Source organism: Bubalus bubalis, chromosome 5 (assembly GCF_019923935.1).
Source record: "Bubalus bubalis isolate 160015118507 breed Murrah chromosome 5, NDDB_SH_1, whole genome shotgun sequence".
Classification (NCBI taxonomy): domain Eukaryota; kingdom Metazoa; phylum Chordata; class Mammalia; order Artiodactyla; family Bovidae; genus Bubalus; species Bubalus bubalis.
Genome location: NC_059161.1, coordinates 118,727,321 through 118,740,434, shown reverse-complemented (window position 1 = coordinate 118,740,434; position 13,114 = coordinate 118,727,321). Strand labels below are relative to the sequence as shown.

General features: G+C 45.2%; 1 protein-coding gene across 1 annotated transcript; it reads left to right on the top strand.

Annotated features, from left to right (window-relative positions):
- The first annotated feature begins 1,104 nt into the window (after positions 1 to 1,104).
- On the top strand, positions 1,105 to 10,150 carry LOC102392722 (pregnancy-associated glycoprotein 1). Its single transcript, XM_044943582.2, has 9 exons — positions 1,105 to 1,214; positions 2,280 to 2,430; positions 3,384 to 3,501; positions 3,600 to 3,718; positions 4,913 to 5,106; positions 6,036 to 6,152; positions 7,836 to 7,977; positions 8,065 to 8,163; positions 9,855 to 10,150. Exons 1-9 carry the CDS (start codon positions 1,114 to 1,116, stop codon positions 10,002 to 10,004), a joined length of 1,191 nt encoding a protein of 396 aa, XP_044799517.1. The 5' UTR covers positions 1,105 to 1,113; the 3' UTR covers positions 10,005 to 10,150.
- The last annotated feature ends 2,964 nt before the right edge of the window (positions 10,151 to 13,114 follow it).

Below are 13,114 nucleotides of genomic sequence, written 5' to 3'. Positions count from 1 at the left end.
AATGAGTCAGCATGTTTAGTATGCATTCAGTACCTTTTTAAATCAACCAACATGAATTAAATTCCTCTCTGTCCCTACTGCACTCCCAACTCTAGGCCAGAAACAAAAAATTGCAGAGACTGAAGGCTGATTCCAACACATCGCTGTGGATATTTCGTTCCCACTTTTTTTTGGGGGGGGGGGGGCGGGGGATGCGGAATTAGTTGCTAACATTAAAATCAGTAGATTGTACATAAATATCCAAACTTCTGATTCTCTTGAAAACATGTCCAACTGGCCTGCTTACCAGCATGGGAGAAGTGGAAGAAAGGCTACTCCTAGTGGTAAGGCCTGTGCTGCCCAGATTCCAACATGGCCATCTAGTCCTAGTATCATATTTCCTGCCTCCTGGGGCCATGAGTTTGTGAGCATTAGACTTCTAGCTCTCTTAAGTTAAAGACTACTTCTGTCTTGATCAACTTTGTCTTTGAAGCCTTTAACCCAGAACCTAGCACACAGTTCTTCCTTGTACAGTTGTTGGATGATATAAAATATCTCATGGATGCATATGACATTTCTTCCAATACTGAAATGATGCAATTGAAGTATTGCTCTGCTATAAATATTTGATGCAGACTGGCATCATAGGTGCCCCCCCCCCGCCTTGATGTCTGCCATTAGACCCACTACCTAAAGCCAGTTCTATGTCCCTGGGCTGTCCCTGAAGTCTTCACTTTGCCATTTGACCACTTATCCTCCTAGCAATCTCGTCTCCAATGAAGACAGCAAAGCATATCTCATGAAGTGGCTAGGAAGATGACATGAATCCATGAATGTCGATCAGGGCCCCTAGTATCCATTTTCATGGTGTTCTTAGCAGTTTTTTCTCCATGTAGGCAAGGTTCCCTGTCTTCTTAGATGTCCATGTAGATTAGTTTGATTTTCCAGCCAAGGTTCAAGGAAGAGATTACAGTTCAATTCTCTGTATTCTGAGAAGCTTCAAAGGCTACTCACCAAGGACACTGATGAAGGTAAAGATTTTATCTAGAGCTTTGTGTTTTTTCAGATCTTTTAGTGGCCTAAAGGGGAAAACTCGGGTAGGTCAGAGCATATATAGCTCCCGGTCACCACTACATGCTAAGAACCCAAACTTCCCTGAGTACTTGGATGCAGGAAAGAAGCATGAAGTGGCTTGTGCTCCTCGGGCTGGTGGCCTTCTCAGAGTGTGTAGTCAAGTAAGTATGGGGACTGTAAGCCACATCATGTTCCTTTTTCTCTGATTTTTCTTTTCATCTGATTATTCTTCCAGCCATCAGGTTTAGAAGGGAATGGGGTATTTCCCTAAGAGTCTTTAAGTTCAAATCTTACTTATTGATAAGTAACTGGCTATAGGAACTGTGGATCCCAAGGTCTTGGTATAGATTTAGGTTGCACAATCTTGGGGTCCAGTCATGTCATGACCTATTGAAAATGCAACTCCTTGCAACTGTTCAGGGCACAGTCTATGCAGATGTCGATGTGGTCCTGTGGAATAGCACTTTTCTACATTTTATTCAACATGTCCTCTTTTTTCCCTGTCTACTTCAGTGTTTTTATGCCTATGTCTTCATCTCTGTATCACTGTCATTTATTTCTCCATCTCTTTGGAAGTCACTGGGAGTGTATATCTCTTTGTGTTGTTTGCTTTTAATTGTTCATTTGGCTCCTACTTTCTTCTCAAGCTTCTGAATTTCCCTTATTTGTTCCCTATATCTTGGATTCTTCTTTAAATTCTTCTCTTTCAACTTGGAGAAAAATACACTGTTTTATATTTGACAAGCAGTGTGACCACAGCCAATTCAGACACCTCTTGCATTTCAAATTGCTCCCTTGTAAAAGAGGATAAGAGTCCCCCTTCTACCTCCTTCCTTGAGGTTCTATGAGAAGGAATGAGTGGGATGGCAAAAGAAATGCTAATGGCTGTAATTTTTGAGACTTCCTATTTATCAGGTACCTTATATCCATCACTTCACTTATCCCCAAGGTATCCTATTTGGAGGGTTTGTATTGTTACATTCCACCATTTTACTGAAGGGGAGACAGAGACACCACATGGTCATACAGCTTACCCAAAAATGCAGAACGGAATCTGTATTCAAGTCTATGTCTTTGCCATGGTATATGCATAAAATTCTGACAATAATGTGCCTCATAAAAATGATTAGAAAATACACAGGGCCATTACAATGACAGTTATACCTTAACACTGACAGCTAATTCTAGCATCTTCTTTGTTTTCTTTGTCAAATGCTCGGTGAAAGAATACCTCTAAGGAGAGTGAAGACCATGACAAAAACCCTCAGTGGAAAAAACATTCTGAACAATTTCCTGAAGGAGCATGCTTACAGACTGTCCCAGATTTCTTTTCGTGGCTCAAATCTAACTATTCACCCGCTGAGAAACATCAGGGATGTGAGTATTTTGGGAGGATGGTGCTCCACAGCGCCCCCTGGTGCTCTAGCCTAGCACTGGGGCTCATCTGGAGGTGCCAGGTGGAATATTGGGGTTGGGGTTCCTGCAGGAGACAGAGACATTGGAAAACAGGGACCCCACCAGAGGAGAAGTCACTCTCATCCTCAACTGTTGGTCTTTGTGACTGGGCCTGGCAATTACCAGGTGGCAGGTAAATATCCATTTCTGTGTCAAAGATGTGTCATTAGTTTGAGGGCGATTGTTCCTTCTGAACTACGTGAGCCAGTTAGTTACAGATGAAGAGTGAACCATCACTGATCAAAAGGTAGAACCAACTGCAGAGCAATTGTGAATCCCCAGGCAGAGGAATTCAGTTTTCACAGACACAAGAAAGACAGCAATATAAAGTTAGTGAACCTGTATTCCTTGTATGGCCATAAGAATCACTGTGGTTACTGTTTTCAGATTAGACAAAGGGCTTACTTTGTCTTCAAGAATGCCCATGCCAGCCTGAGAGATAGGCAAAGAGTAAATAAATGTCAAATGAAAGGGTCACCTGTGTGGTGTTGATTGGATGTGGTCTGAGTTTGGAGGGAGTGGCTGGGGTTGATCAAGAAGGACCTCCTGGAGAAGCGGGTGCTAAGGCTGGGTGTGAAGAGACTACAGAGCTTCTCAAATAAAGGCACCAGGACCCTGGAGGCACAGTGGTTATGCCTCTGGGCTTCCCATGCAGGAGGTACCACTTGAATGTCTGGTCATAGAGTCAATATCCTGCATACAATGTAGCACAGGACAAATATATCAAATGCACATACCTCTGTGACCAAAGTCTGTGAGCTTCACAGTGGTTAGAAAGTGATCTCAAGAGATATGTGACACCCCGAGGGAGGCAGCAGTGTGGGAATAGAGGGTAGCCAGTTCTGCACTAACCCACTCCCTCCTTCTCCCTGTAGGTGTTCTACATGGGTAACATCACCATTGGAACACCCCCTCAGGAATTCCTGGTTGTCTTTGACACAGGCTCATCTGACTTGTGGGTTCCCTCCGACTTTTGCACCAGTCCAGCCTGTTGTGAGTACAGACACCCCCTACCCGGACCATCCTTCACTTGCCCTGCCACCCTGTGTCCATCCTTGGCACCTGATAACACTCATATCTTGTGTCTGCAGCTAAACACGTTAGGTTCAGACATCTTCAGTCTTCCACATTCCGGCTTACCAATAAGACCTTCAGCATTGAATACGGATCTGGGACAATGGAAGGAATTGTTGCTCATGACACAGTTCGGGTAACAGTTTAACATATGCTGAGTCAGGAGTGGCTATGGAGTGACCACTGCTGACAAAACTGATGCAGGACCACCTGCCAGGACCCTTCCTATCCTAACTCCCATAGATATTGGCCATCTTATCCACAGGATCATGTCTCTGGGGAGGCAGTGCCCATGGTGACATATGAGCAAACAGATTAGCTAACCCAGAGAGTGGTTTGAAGTGTGGACTTGCAGCTCCTCTGCCCATGCGTAGTTCAAGGTTCATTTTGCTGGGAGTGAGAAGAGGGGGAAAAAGCACCCACTTTTATATTCACAGACTGTTCCAACCACTTTCAGGTGACAACTGATTTAATTCTGCAACAACTCCACAAAGCAGTTACTCTGATTAGCTCATGAGACATATGAGGAAACTGAGGTGCAGACAGAAAGGACCTTGCTGAGGGCACACATGTGGTAAAAGGTGGAATTAGGCTGGCTTTTCAGGACTGAAGTTGCTGTGAGGTATTTGGGGACAGAATAAAACTGATCTGGGAACTTTGGGGGCAGTCAAGTGCTTCAGGTATCCAGAATGGGAAACTGGGGACCTGAGAAGTCAAGGGGCCTGATGAATGAGTTCTCACTCTAGAGGACCCTTGAGAATCTAATAAACCTATATCCTGCTTCCCCCAAAATCCTTGAGTAGTTCCCCTCTCTCTTTCTCTCCCATACACACTCACAGAAATCTAGACATATCCCCAAACGTGATTTCCCCAGGCAGTAATTTCATAGAGCCTTGGAAGCAAGATTGTGTTTTTGGCTTCTGTCTTCCTGGACAGATGCAGAATCCACAGTACATCACAGAGAATGCAGTCCATTCCTGTCATTAGGTCACAGTAATGCCAAAGAGAAGGTTATCTTGCTCTCAATTGTTTTGTCCATAAGGTGGCACCAATGGGACCTGGCCTGACCCCTGTTGCTCCACCTGTAGAGAAGCCAAGAGGCCAATTTGACTCATTCAGGCGGTATTTTTCAGAGGGGCAGATGTTATAAAATTCACAGCCTCTCAAATTGAACCCAAATTCCCCTCCCAGCTTGATCTAACCATCTGTCGGCCACCAAAGACAGAGCCCAACCTCAATTCTTCTTTGAGGATCTAATGTCAATGCATCCCACCGCAGTCCTAGTCCCACTTCACGTATCTGTAAGTGGGGACACTCTTCCCTCCCACAGATTGGGGACCTTGTAAGCACTGACCAGCCATTCGGTCTAAGCATGACGGAATCCGGGTTTGAGGGTATACCTTTTGATGGCGTCTTGGGCTTGAACTACCCCAACATATCCTTCTCTGGAGCCATCCCCATCTTTGACAAGCTGAAGAATCAAGGTGCCTTTTCTGAGCCTGTTTTTGCCTTCTATTTGAGCAAGTAAGTCTGAGATGGGCAATCCCTTTCTCCAAATTAGCTATAGGATTCTTTCAGTTGCACAAAAATTTATAGAACACTTGAATATGAAGTATCTGAGAGATAATCTAACCCAGGATAACTATGGACCCAAGACCCTACCTGGCTTCACCCCTGGATTTTATAAATAAAGGTTTATTGGAACACAACCCTACTCCTGGGGTCAAGACCAGTAGTGTGGTCTAGGGGGGTGAGTGAGGAGGAAGGCTAATGGAAGGCAACAGGAAACAAGTTGAAGGAAAAGGCATTAGGATTTGCTTATGAATTTGATAAGGAAGGAAGGAGAAGGACGGTGGATATCTTTCCTTCCTCATTAACATTTCACTGGGAGCCCAGGACCAGCTACCCAATTTGTAGGACCCAGTGAGAAGCGAAAGTATGGGACACAAAAGTGTGGGACCCGTTGTTCAAAAAATATGAGGCATTTCAAGAAAGAGAGAGCAGAAGTGGGGTCCCTTCTGAGCTTGGGGACCTTTTGACATTAGAGGTCACATGCCATTGGAGCCAATGCTGGGTGACTTGAACCCACACCCTTAGAACTCCCAGAGCTTGATTTTCCTGAAAAATGACAAGGTGGACAACGGGAAAGCCAAAACACTTCAGCACCCCGTCCTCTGAGGGTGTCTGAGCACTCAGGTCCCTGGACGTCCAGGGCGTCTTCAGAAGACTTAGTGGGTGGAGCCCAGCCAAGTGATTCAGCTTCTAACCTCCTCTGTGCAACTCATTAACCAGTAACGGACCTCAGTTTGGATCTCAATCTCTCCTAGACTCGATTTCTGCACCTGCACATGGGGATCTTATTAGGGCCTTGATGGGTGGACCAGTGCAGCTTTCAGAAAGTGCTGCTGTTACTGTCCTCCAAGGATCCCCCCCCCCCTCACTTCTCTCTACAGAGACGAGCAGGAGGGCAGTGTGGTGATGTTTGGTGGGGTGGACCACCGCTACTACAAGGGAGAGCTCAAATGGGTACCATTGATTGAAGCGGGTGACTGGATTGTACACATGGACCGGTAAGCCTCTCCCTCTGATGGTCAGCCCAAGTGATGCTCCCACTTCGGTACGTGGACACAGGCAGACACACACAAATGTATTCTCAGACACACAGTCACACAGGCATATACACTACCCACAACGACACAGACAGATACACAGACACATGGAAACATACAAGCAGATACACATAAACATACACAGCAACACATAAAATCATGCATAGCTAGTCAGAGACACACAAGCACACACAGAGACACATACAAACACACATACAAACAAACACACAAGCACAGAGATATACAAACAACCCATGGATTTATAACCCCCAGGCCTTCTGATCATGGCTCTGACCAGGGTCCTAAAAGGCACCAGAGAGGTCTGTGCAGCGAAGAGAATGCTGCACCCACTGCCCTTTGAGGTGGGGAGCATGGTTAGAGGACTCTACAGTGTGGTGAATAGAGGATCAGGGAGAATTTCTCCAGCCTGAATAGAGTTATGATAAGATGACCAGCTGTCCAGGGCTACCTAGGACATAGGAAGTTCTCAGTACAGATAAATGTCATTTTAAAAACAGGGACAATCTTGAGAAAATGGGGGAAACTGGTCTTCTTAGGGGGCAGCTACCCAGCAGTGGAGAGAGGTTGGCTCCAGTCTTAAGACGTGAAAGCAATTAAAAAAAAGACACACCAAGTTCTTGGGCACACAGTGGGACAGAGGCTATTACAGAGAATCAGGAAGGTGGGATACAGCAGTGACGTGAGGACAAGAGGCACAATTGATAGGATTCTGTGTGATACCCTCAGACAAAAGCTGACCTGTCCTTTGGAGTTTCTGTAGGCTAGACATGTATTTCCTGGCCAGGTTCTCAGGGTCTGAGCTGGTTGTAGGAGCAGTGCTGGGATACACCCTCTCCCAGAGGAGCCCCTCTCTCCCATCATTATGAGAAACTGCTGCCCCTGTGAATCTCCATCTTCACTCTGTGTGCAACCCGTTATTTGTTCCCCATCAGATACAGCTCTCTGGAGGTTTCTTATTGTTTTCTCAGTCTTCATTCATTCATTGAACAGACAAGCATTGGGCTTCCACTGTGTGCCAGGCACTTGAGGGAGACAAGGAGAATAAAACTCGCCCTCACATTTAAGAAGGCAGATGTACATGAAGTGACTCGCCCACATAGTGAATTCTGACTTTGGTACATGCTAGATATGAGGAGGAGAAGGCAATGGCAACTCACTCCAGTACTCTTGCCTGGAAAATCCCAGGGATGGTGGAGCCTGGTGGGCTGCCCTGTATGAAGTCGCACAGACTCAGACACGACTGAAGTGAGTTAGCAGCAGTAGCAGCAGCAGACATGAGGAAGGGTCTACAGAGAGTGACTAAGACAGGAGACTGATAAACCCCAGGGGAAAGACTTCCCAAAAATAATACAATAAAGCTGGAATCTGGAAGATGAGAAGAAATTTGCTACTCAAAGTTGCGTGGAGTCTTCTAGAAAGGAAGACCAGCTAGCTTCTGTCAAGGTACAAAAGATCCTGATGTATTCAAGTACTGCATTCGAGGATGTCAAGAAAGGTGCTGTGTCGAGAGCAAAGGAAAAGAGGCCAAGAGATGAAGGGCTGTTTAGGAGACAGTCGGGAAGGGGACAACTCTGGGGAGACTCAGAGTGACCTTGATGCCCGCTTTCTTCCTTTGTCTCTCAGCATCTCCATGAGAAGAAAGGTTATTGCTTGTTCTGAAGGCTGCGAGGCCGTTGTTGACACTGGGGTATCAATGATCAAAGGCCCAAAAACACTGGTCGATAATATCCAGAAGCTAATCGGCGCCACTCTACGGGGTTTCAAGGTGAAGGGTCATGCCCTAGGGTCACTCCCAGTCTCCACACACAACAAGGAACTCCAGGGCCAACCTCTCACCCTCTCTCTCTAACAGTACTACGTTTCATGTTCTGCGGTCAATACCCTGCCCTCTATTACCTTCACCATAAACGGTATCAACTACCGAGTGCCAGCTCGAGCCTACATCCTCAAGGTAAGGGGAAAATACTGAGGTTTGGTTCTCAAACTGGAGCTTGCAGAACTCTTGGGCTGCTGCTGGGAGGAGTGCGCCCTCTGGAGGCCATGATAAACCATTGCAGATGCTGCTGAGTCCTGTGGCTGGGCCAGTGCCTACCACAAAACCAATCACTTGAGAATAAAGGGCCGTGTGGGACACTGATCTTCCTGAAATAAATGTGGAGAGGCCACACCATATGGCATGGCGGGAGTCAAAAGGAGAGGGGAACACTAAGGTCCTCAGTGCTCAAAGAGCTTCAATTCAGTCTGAACCCATAGGTGCATGAACATGGAATTCAGCACTAGCAGTCCCTGAAATAGGCCATGTTACAAGAAGAATGGCTGGGGACAGTCCCAGTGTGATGTCCCAGTATAAGTTCACAGTCTCCCTTCCCTTCTCAAAGTTTTCCTGGTTTGAATGATAAATTACATGGTCAGCCTAGTTCTTGGCTGCATCTTCACCCTGCCCCGGCCAGGGGCCCCCTTTGTGAGTTGGGGTACCCGACCCATCTGTGGGGAGGTTGGATGCTAATATGAATAAAGGCTTCACTGTGACTGCTGAGCCCCAGCACTGGGTGGAGGCTTCATGTCAGCTCCCAGCGGGAGTTCAGAGCAGGCTGATGGGTTCAAAGAATGCTCTGAGGGAAAGAGGGAATTTCAGGAATTCTAAAACCAGAAACTCATTGAGCCATATGGAGGCTTGCTTGGTTCTAAGCAAAACTGCACTGTATTCCATGCAAATGGCATCTCAAGGTGATCTTCACTGGGGCACTGGGGACTTACTAGCAGTGATGAGGGCTACAGACTGACCAGTGGGGATGGGGAACCAGAGTACGCTACCCAACCAAGCCTGGAGTGGCCAAAGAGGGTGACTGTGGGCTGAAGGAGGCTTCACAGCATTCCTGAGTTAAGTCTTCAGGAACGTGTTGTGGGCACTGCTCTATTTAAGATGGATAACCAACAATGAGTTACTGTGTAGCACCGGGAACTCTGCTCAGTTATATGACAGCCTGGATGGGAGTGGTGTCTTTGGGACCAGGATACTTGGATACATACAGTTGAGTCACTTTACTGTCCACCTGAAATTCAGATTATTGTTAATCATCTGTACTCAAATACAAAATAAAGTTTTTTAATAAAGTATTGATTGTGGGGATGCAGGAGGAGAACCAGCATTCTCTGCAGAGAAAACAAGGAGCAGGAGTCAGAAGGAAAGAAACAGGGAGTGAGGAGAGCTATGGACACACTTGTTCTTTTTGAAAAAATTATACAGAAGTGTGGCTAATCTTCAGTGTTGCATTAAATTCTGCTGCACAGCAATGTGACTCAGTTATACACATAAAAATATATGTTTTCTATTCCTTTTCATGTGATTTGTCACTGAATATTGAATATAGTTTCTTATGCTCCACAGTAGGACTTTGTTGTTTTTAATTCCTCTGTTTCTCCACTCTCAGTCCTCCCCTCCACCACACTCTTCCTCATGGCAACCTCATGTCTTGGCCATCTTTGGTTTTGGATGAACTCTCATATCCCCTGATGCTGAGAAAACCCCTTGATACTTACCAAAAGAGGGAAAGAAAACAAAGGATTGTGATGGGTCTGGATATTGGGGGGAGTCACCAGTAAGGGCTCATGCTGACTGGTGTGTGTCTCTGACTCCTCCAGGATTCTAGAGGCCGCTGCTATAGCAGCTTTCAAGAGACCACTGTGAGTCCATCTACAGAGACCTGGATCCTGGGTGACGTCTTCCTGAGGCTGTATTTCTCAGTCTTTGATCGAGGAAATGACAGGATTGGCCTGGCACGGGCAGTGTAAATGCTTGGAGTGTTCAAGAATCAGTAAGGCCACTCATAACACACACTCATTCACACTTTGGGCACTCCTGCCCAGGATGCTGGTGAACTGTGTTTGGTGATCTGCACACCCTATTCTCAATAAAGAATAAAGGGTTTCACTCTTAATGGTGCTGAAACAAATGGTTGCCTCTGTTTGTGTCTGGCAGTGAAGGATCTAGAACCAAGTCTGAATCAAAATTGAGAGAAGCCCTACTCCAACTGGCTTCAAGGAAAAGGGAGACTCATTGAAATGATTCTGGGAATCCAGGACACAAGACTCAGAGCAAACACAAAGATCTCAGTGACTGGACCCAAGAAATCATAAGTCATCAGTACTCTCTTTCTCACCCTCAGTGTTTCCCTTCCCTCTTCTTTGATGGCCTTAGCCTGACAACTTTCTTCCTTGAGGCTTCTACACCTAGTGAGGGAGTCCAAGCTACCTGCCCTAGGGTTTTATATCCTGAAGGCATCTCCTAGTAAGGAAAGAAGCTTGGAGCCATCAGAGTTCAAGGGTGTTCCCTGAATGATACACCTCAGTTCACATGTACAACCCTAGATCAGCAACCTGGCAGGGCCATGGGGTCCTATGACTGGCTTTACATGGTCACTAGCCCTGACCCAGAAGCACATGTGATTGTCAATTTACTCCAGAACTACATGACTGAAGCTAGGGAGAGGCAGCCTCAAGGATAGCGACTGGGGGATGGTCTAGGCCATGGAAGAGTTTGTGATAACCAACCAACTCCACCATCTCCTCATTCATAGGAATTATAAGGGGTAATGAAATAGACTCTCTTCATCCCATCTCAGATGATCTTATCCCTGGACTTCTCCTCCAGGGGTTTTTGGGTGAGGTACTTCATGCAGAGCTGGTTCCCTCTTGTTGCCACACCCCTGTCACCAGCTCTCTGCCACATATGCCTGCTCTGTCCTTTCCAGGCCTACTTGGTAAGTGGTGGCCCCATGGATCCCTGAGCCATCCTCCTCCTCCAGGGCCAAGAATGCCCCTTCCTTTGCCTCCAATGCTGCTGGGGAGATTGCAACACATGTATCGGGGGGCCCAGAGTACACAGAGCCTTCAGCCTTTCTGACCTTCCTCCAGGGGTGGAGCTACAAACTATTTGCTTGGAGCTGCCATGGTTAGGCAACTTTTGCAGTAGGAGCATCCGTTCTTTCCTCCTGGAGTCCCTCAGTAGATGTCTCAGCTAAGACAGCAGGGGTCAGAGTTTGATTTCCTTTCAGATTGACTGGTTTGATCTCCTTGTTGTATAAGGGACTCTAAAGAATCTTCTCAAGCACCCCAGTTCAAAAGCTCAATTCTTTGGCATTCACCCTTTTGTATGGTCCAGATCTTACATCTGTACATGATTGCTGGAAAAATCATAGCTTTGACACTACAGACCTCTGCAGCAAAGTGAGAATCTGCTTTTTATTAAACTGTGCAGTTTTATTAAACTTTTTATTAAACTGTGCAGTTCTTTCATAGCCTTTATTCCTTCCTAAAGCAAGTGTGTTTTAATTTTGTGGCCGTAATCAAGGTCCATAGTGATTTTGATATCCAAGAAAATAAAATTTGTTTCCACTTTTCCATCATCTATATGCCATGAAGTGGTGGGATTGGATGCCGTGAATGTTGAGTATCTTTTTGTGAATAGTTTTCTGAATGTTGAGTTTTAAGCCAGCTTTTTTCATCTCTTCTCCTTATCAATTTGTCTTTAGTTCTTTGCTTTCTGCTATTAGTGTGGTGTCATCTTCATAACTGTGGATGTTGATATTTCTCCCAGCAATCTTGATTCCATCTTGGGATTTATGCATTCCAGAATATCGGATGATCTTTCCTTACATACAAGTTCAATAACCAGAGTAACAATGTATACCTTGTCATGCTGCTTTCCCAATTTTAAATCTTTTAGTTGTTCCGTGTCTGATTCTAACTGCCACTTTTTGACCTACATACAGACTTTCAGGAGACAGGTAAGGTGATCTGGGACTCCCATTTACATAAGAATTTTCCACAGTTTATTGTGGTCCACACAGTGAAAGGCTTTCGCATAGTCAGTGAAGCAGATGTAGATGTTTTTTTCTGGAATTCCCATGCTTTCTATATGGTCCAATGGATGCTGGCAATTGGATCTCTGGTTCCTCAAACCAGTTCTCAGTTCTCAGTTCTCAGTTCATGTACTATGAAGCTTAGCTTGAAGGATTTTGAGCATTACCTTGCTAGCAAGTGAGATGAGCACAATTGCATGATAGAATGAACATTCTTTGGAATTGCCTTTCTTTTGAATTGGAATGAAAACTGACCTTTGCCAGCACTGTGGCCACTGCAGAGTTTTCCAAATTTGTTGACATACTGAATGCAGCACTGTTACAGCCTCATTCTTTACGATGTTTTAAACAGCTCAGCTGGAATGCCATCACCTCCACTAGCTTTGCTTGTAGTGATGCTTCCTGAGGCCCACTTGACTTCATGCTCTAGAATATCTGGCTTTACATAAGTGACCCCAATATCATCTCTATCCGGGTCATTATGACCATTTTTGTATAGTTCTTCTGTGCATTCTTGCTACCTCTTCTTAATCTCATCTGCTTCTGTTAGGTCTTTGAGTTTTCTGTCCTTTATTGTGCCCATATTTCAATTAAGTATCCCTATGGTATCTCCAATTTTCCTGAAGTGATCTATACTATTTACAATTTATTATTTTCCTCTAATTCTTGCACTTTTCACTTATGAAGACTTTATTATCTCTCCTTGCTATTCTCTGGAAGTCTACATTTCATTGGGTATATCTTTCCCTTTCTTGTTTGCTGTTCACTTCTTTTATTTTCTCAGCTGTTTTCAAGGCCTCCTCAGGCAACCACTTTGCCTTCTCACATTTGTTTTTCTTGGGGATGGTTTTTGTCACCACTTCCTGTACAATGTTACAAACTTCCATCCATAGTTCTTCAGGCTACCAGACATAATCCCTTGAATCTATTTTTCATCTCCACTGTAAAATCATAAGGGATTTGATTTATGTCATAGCTTAATGGTCTAGTGGTTTTCCTTACTTTCTTCAATTGAAGCCTGAATATTGCTTGCTTCTGCCT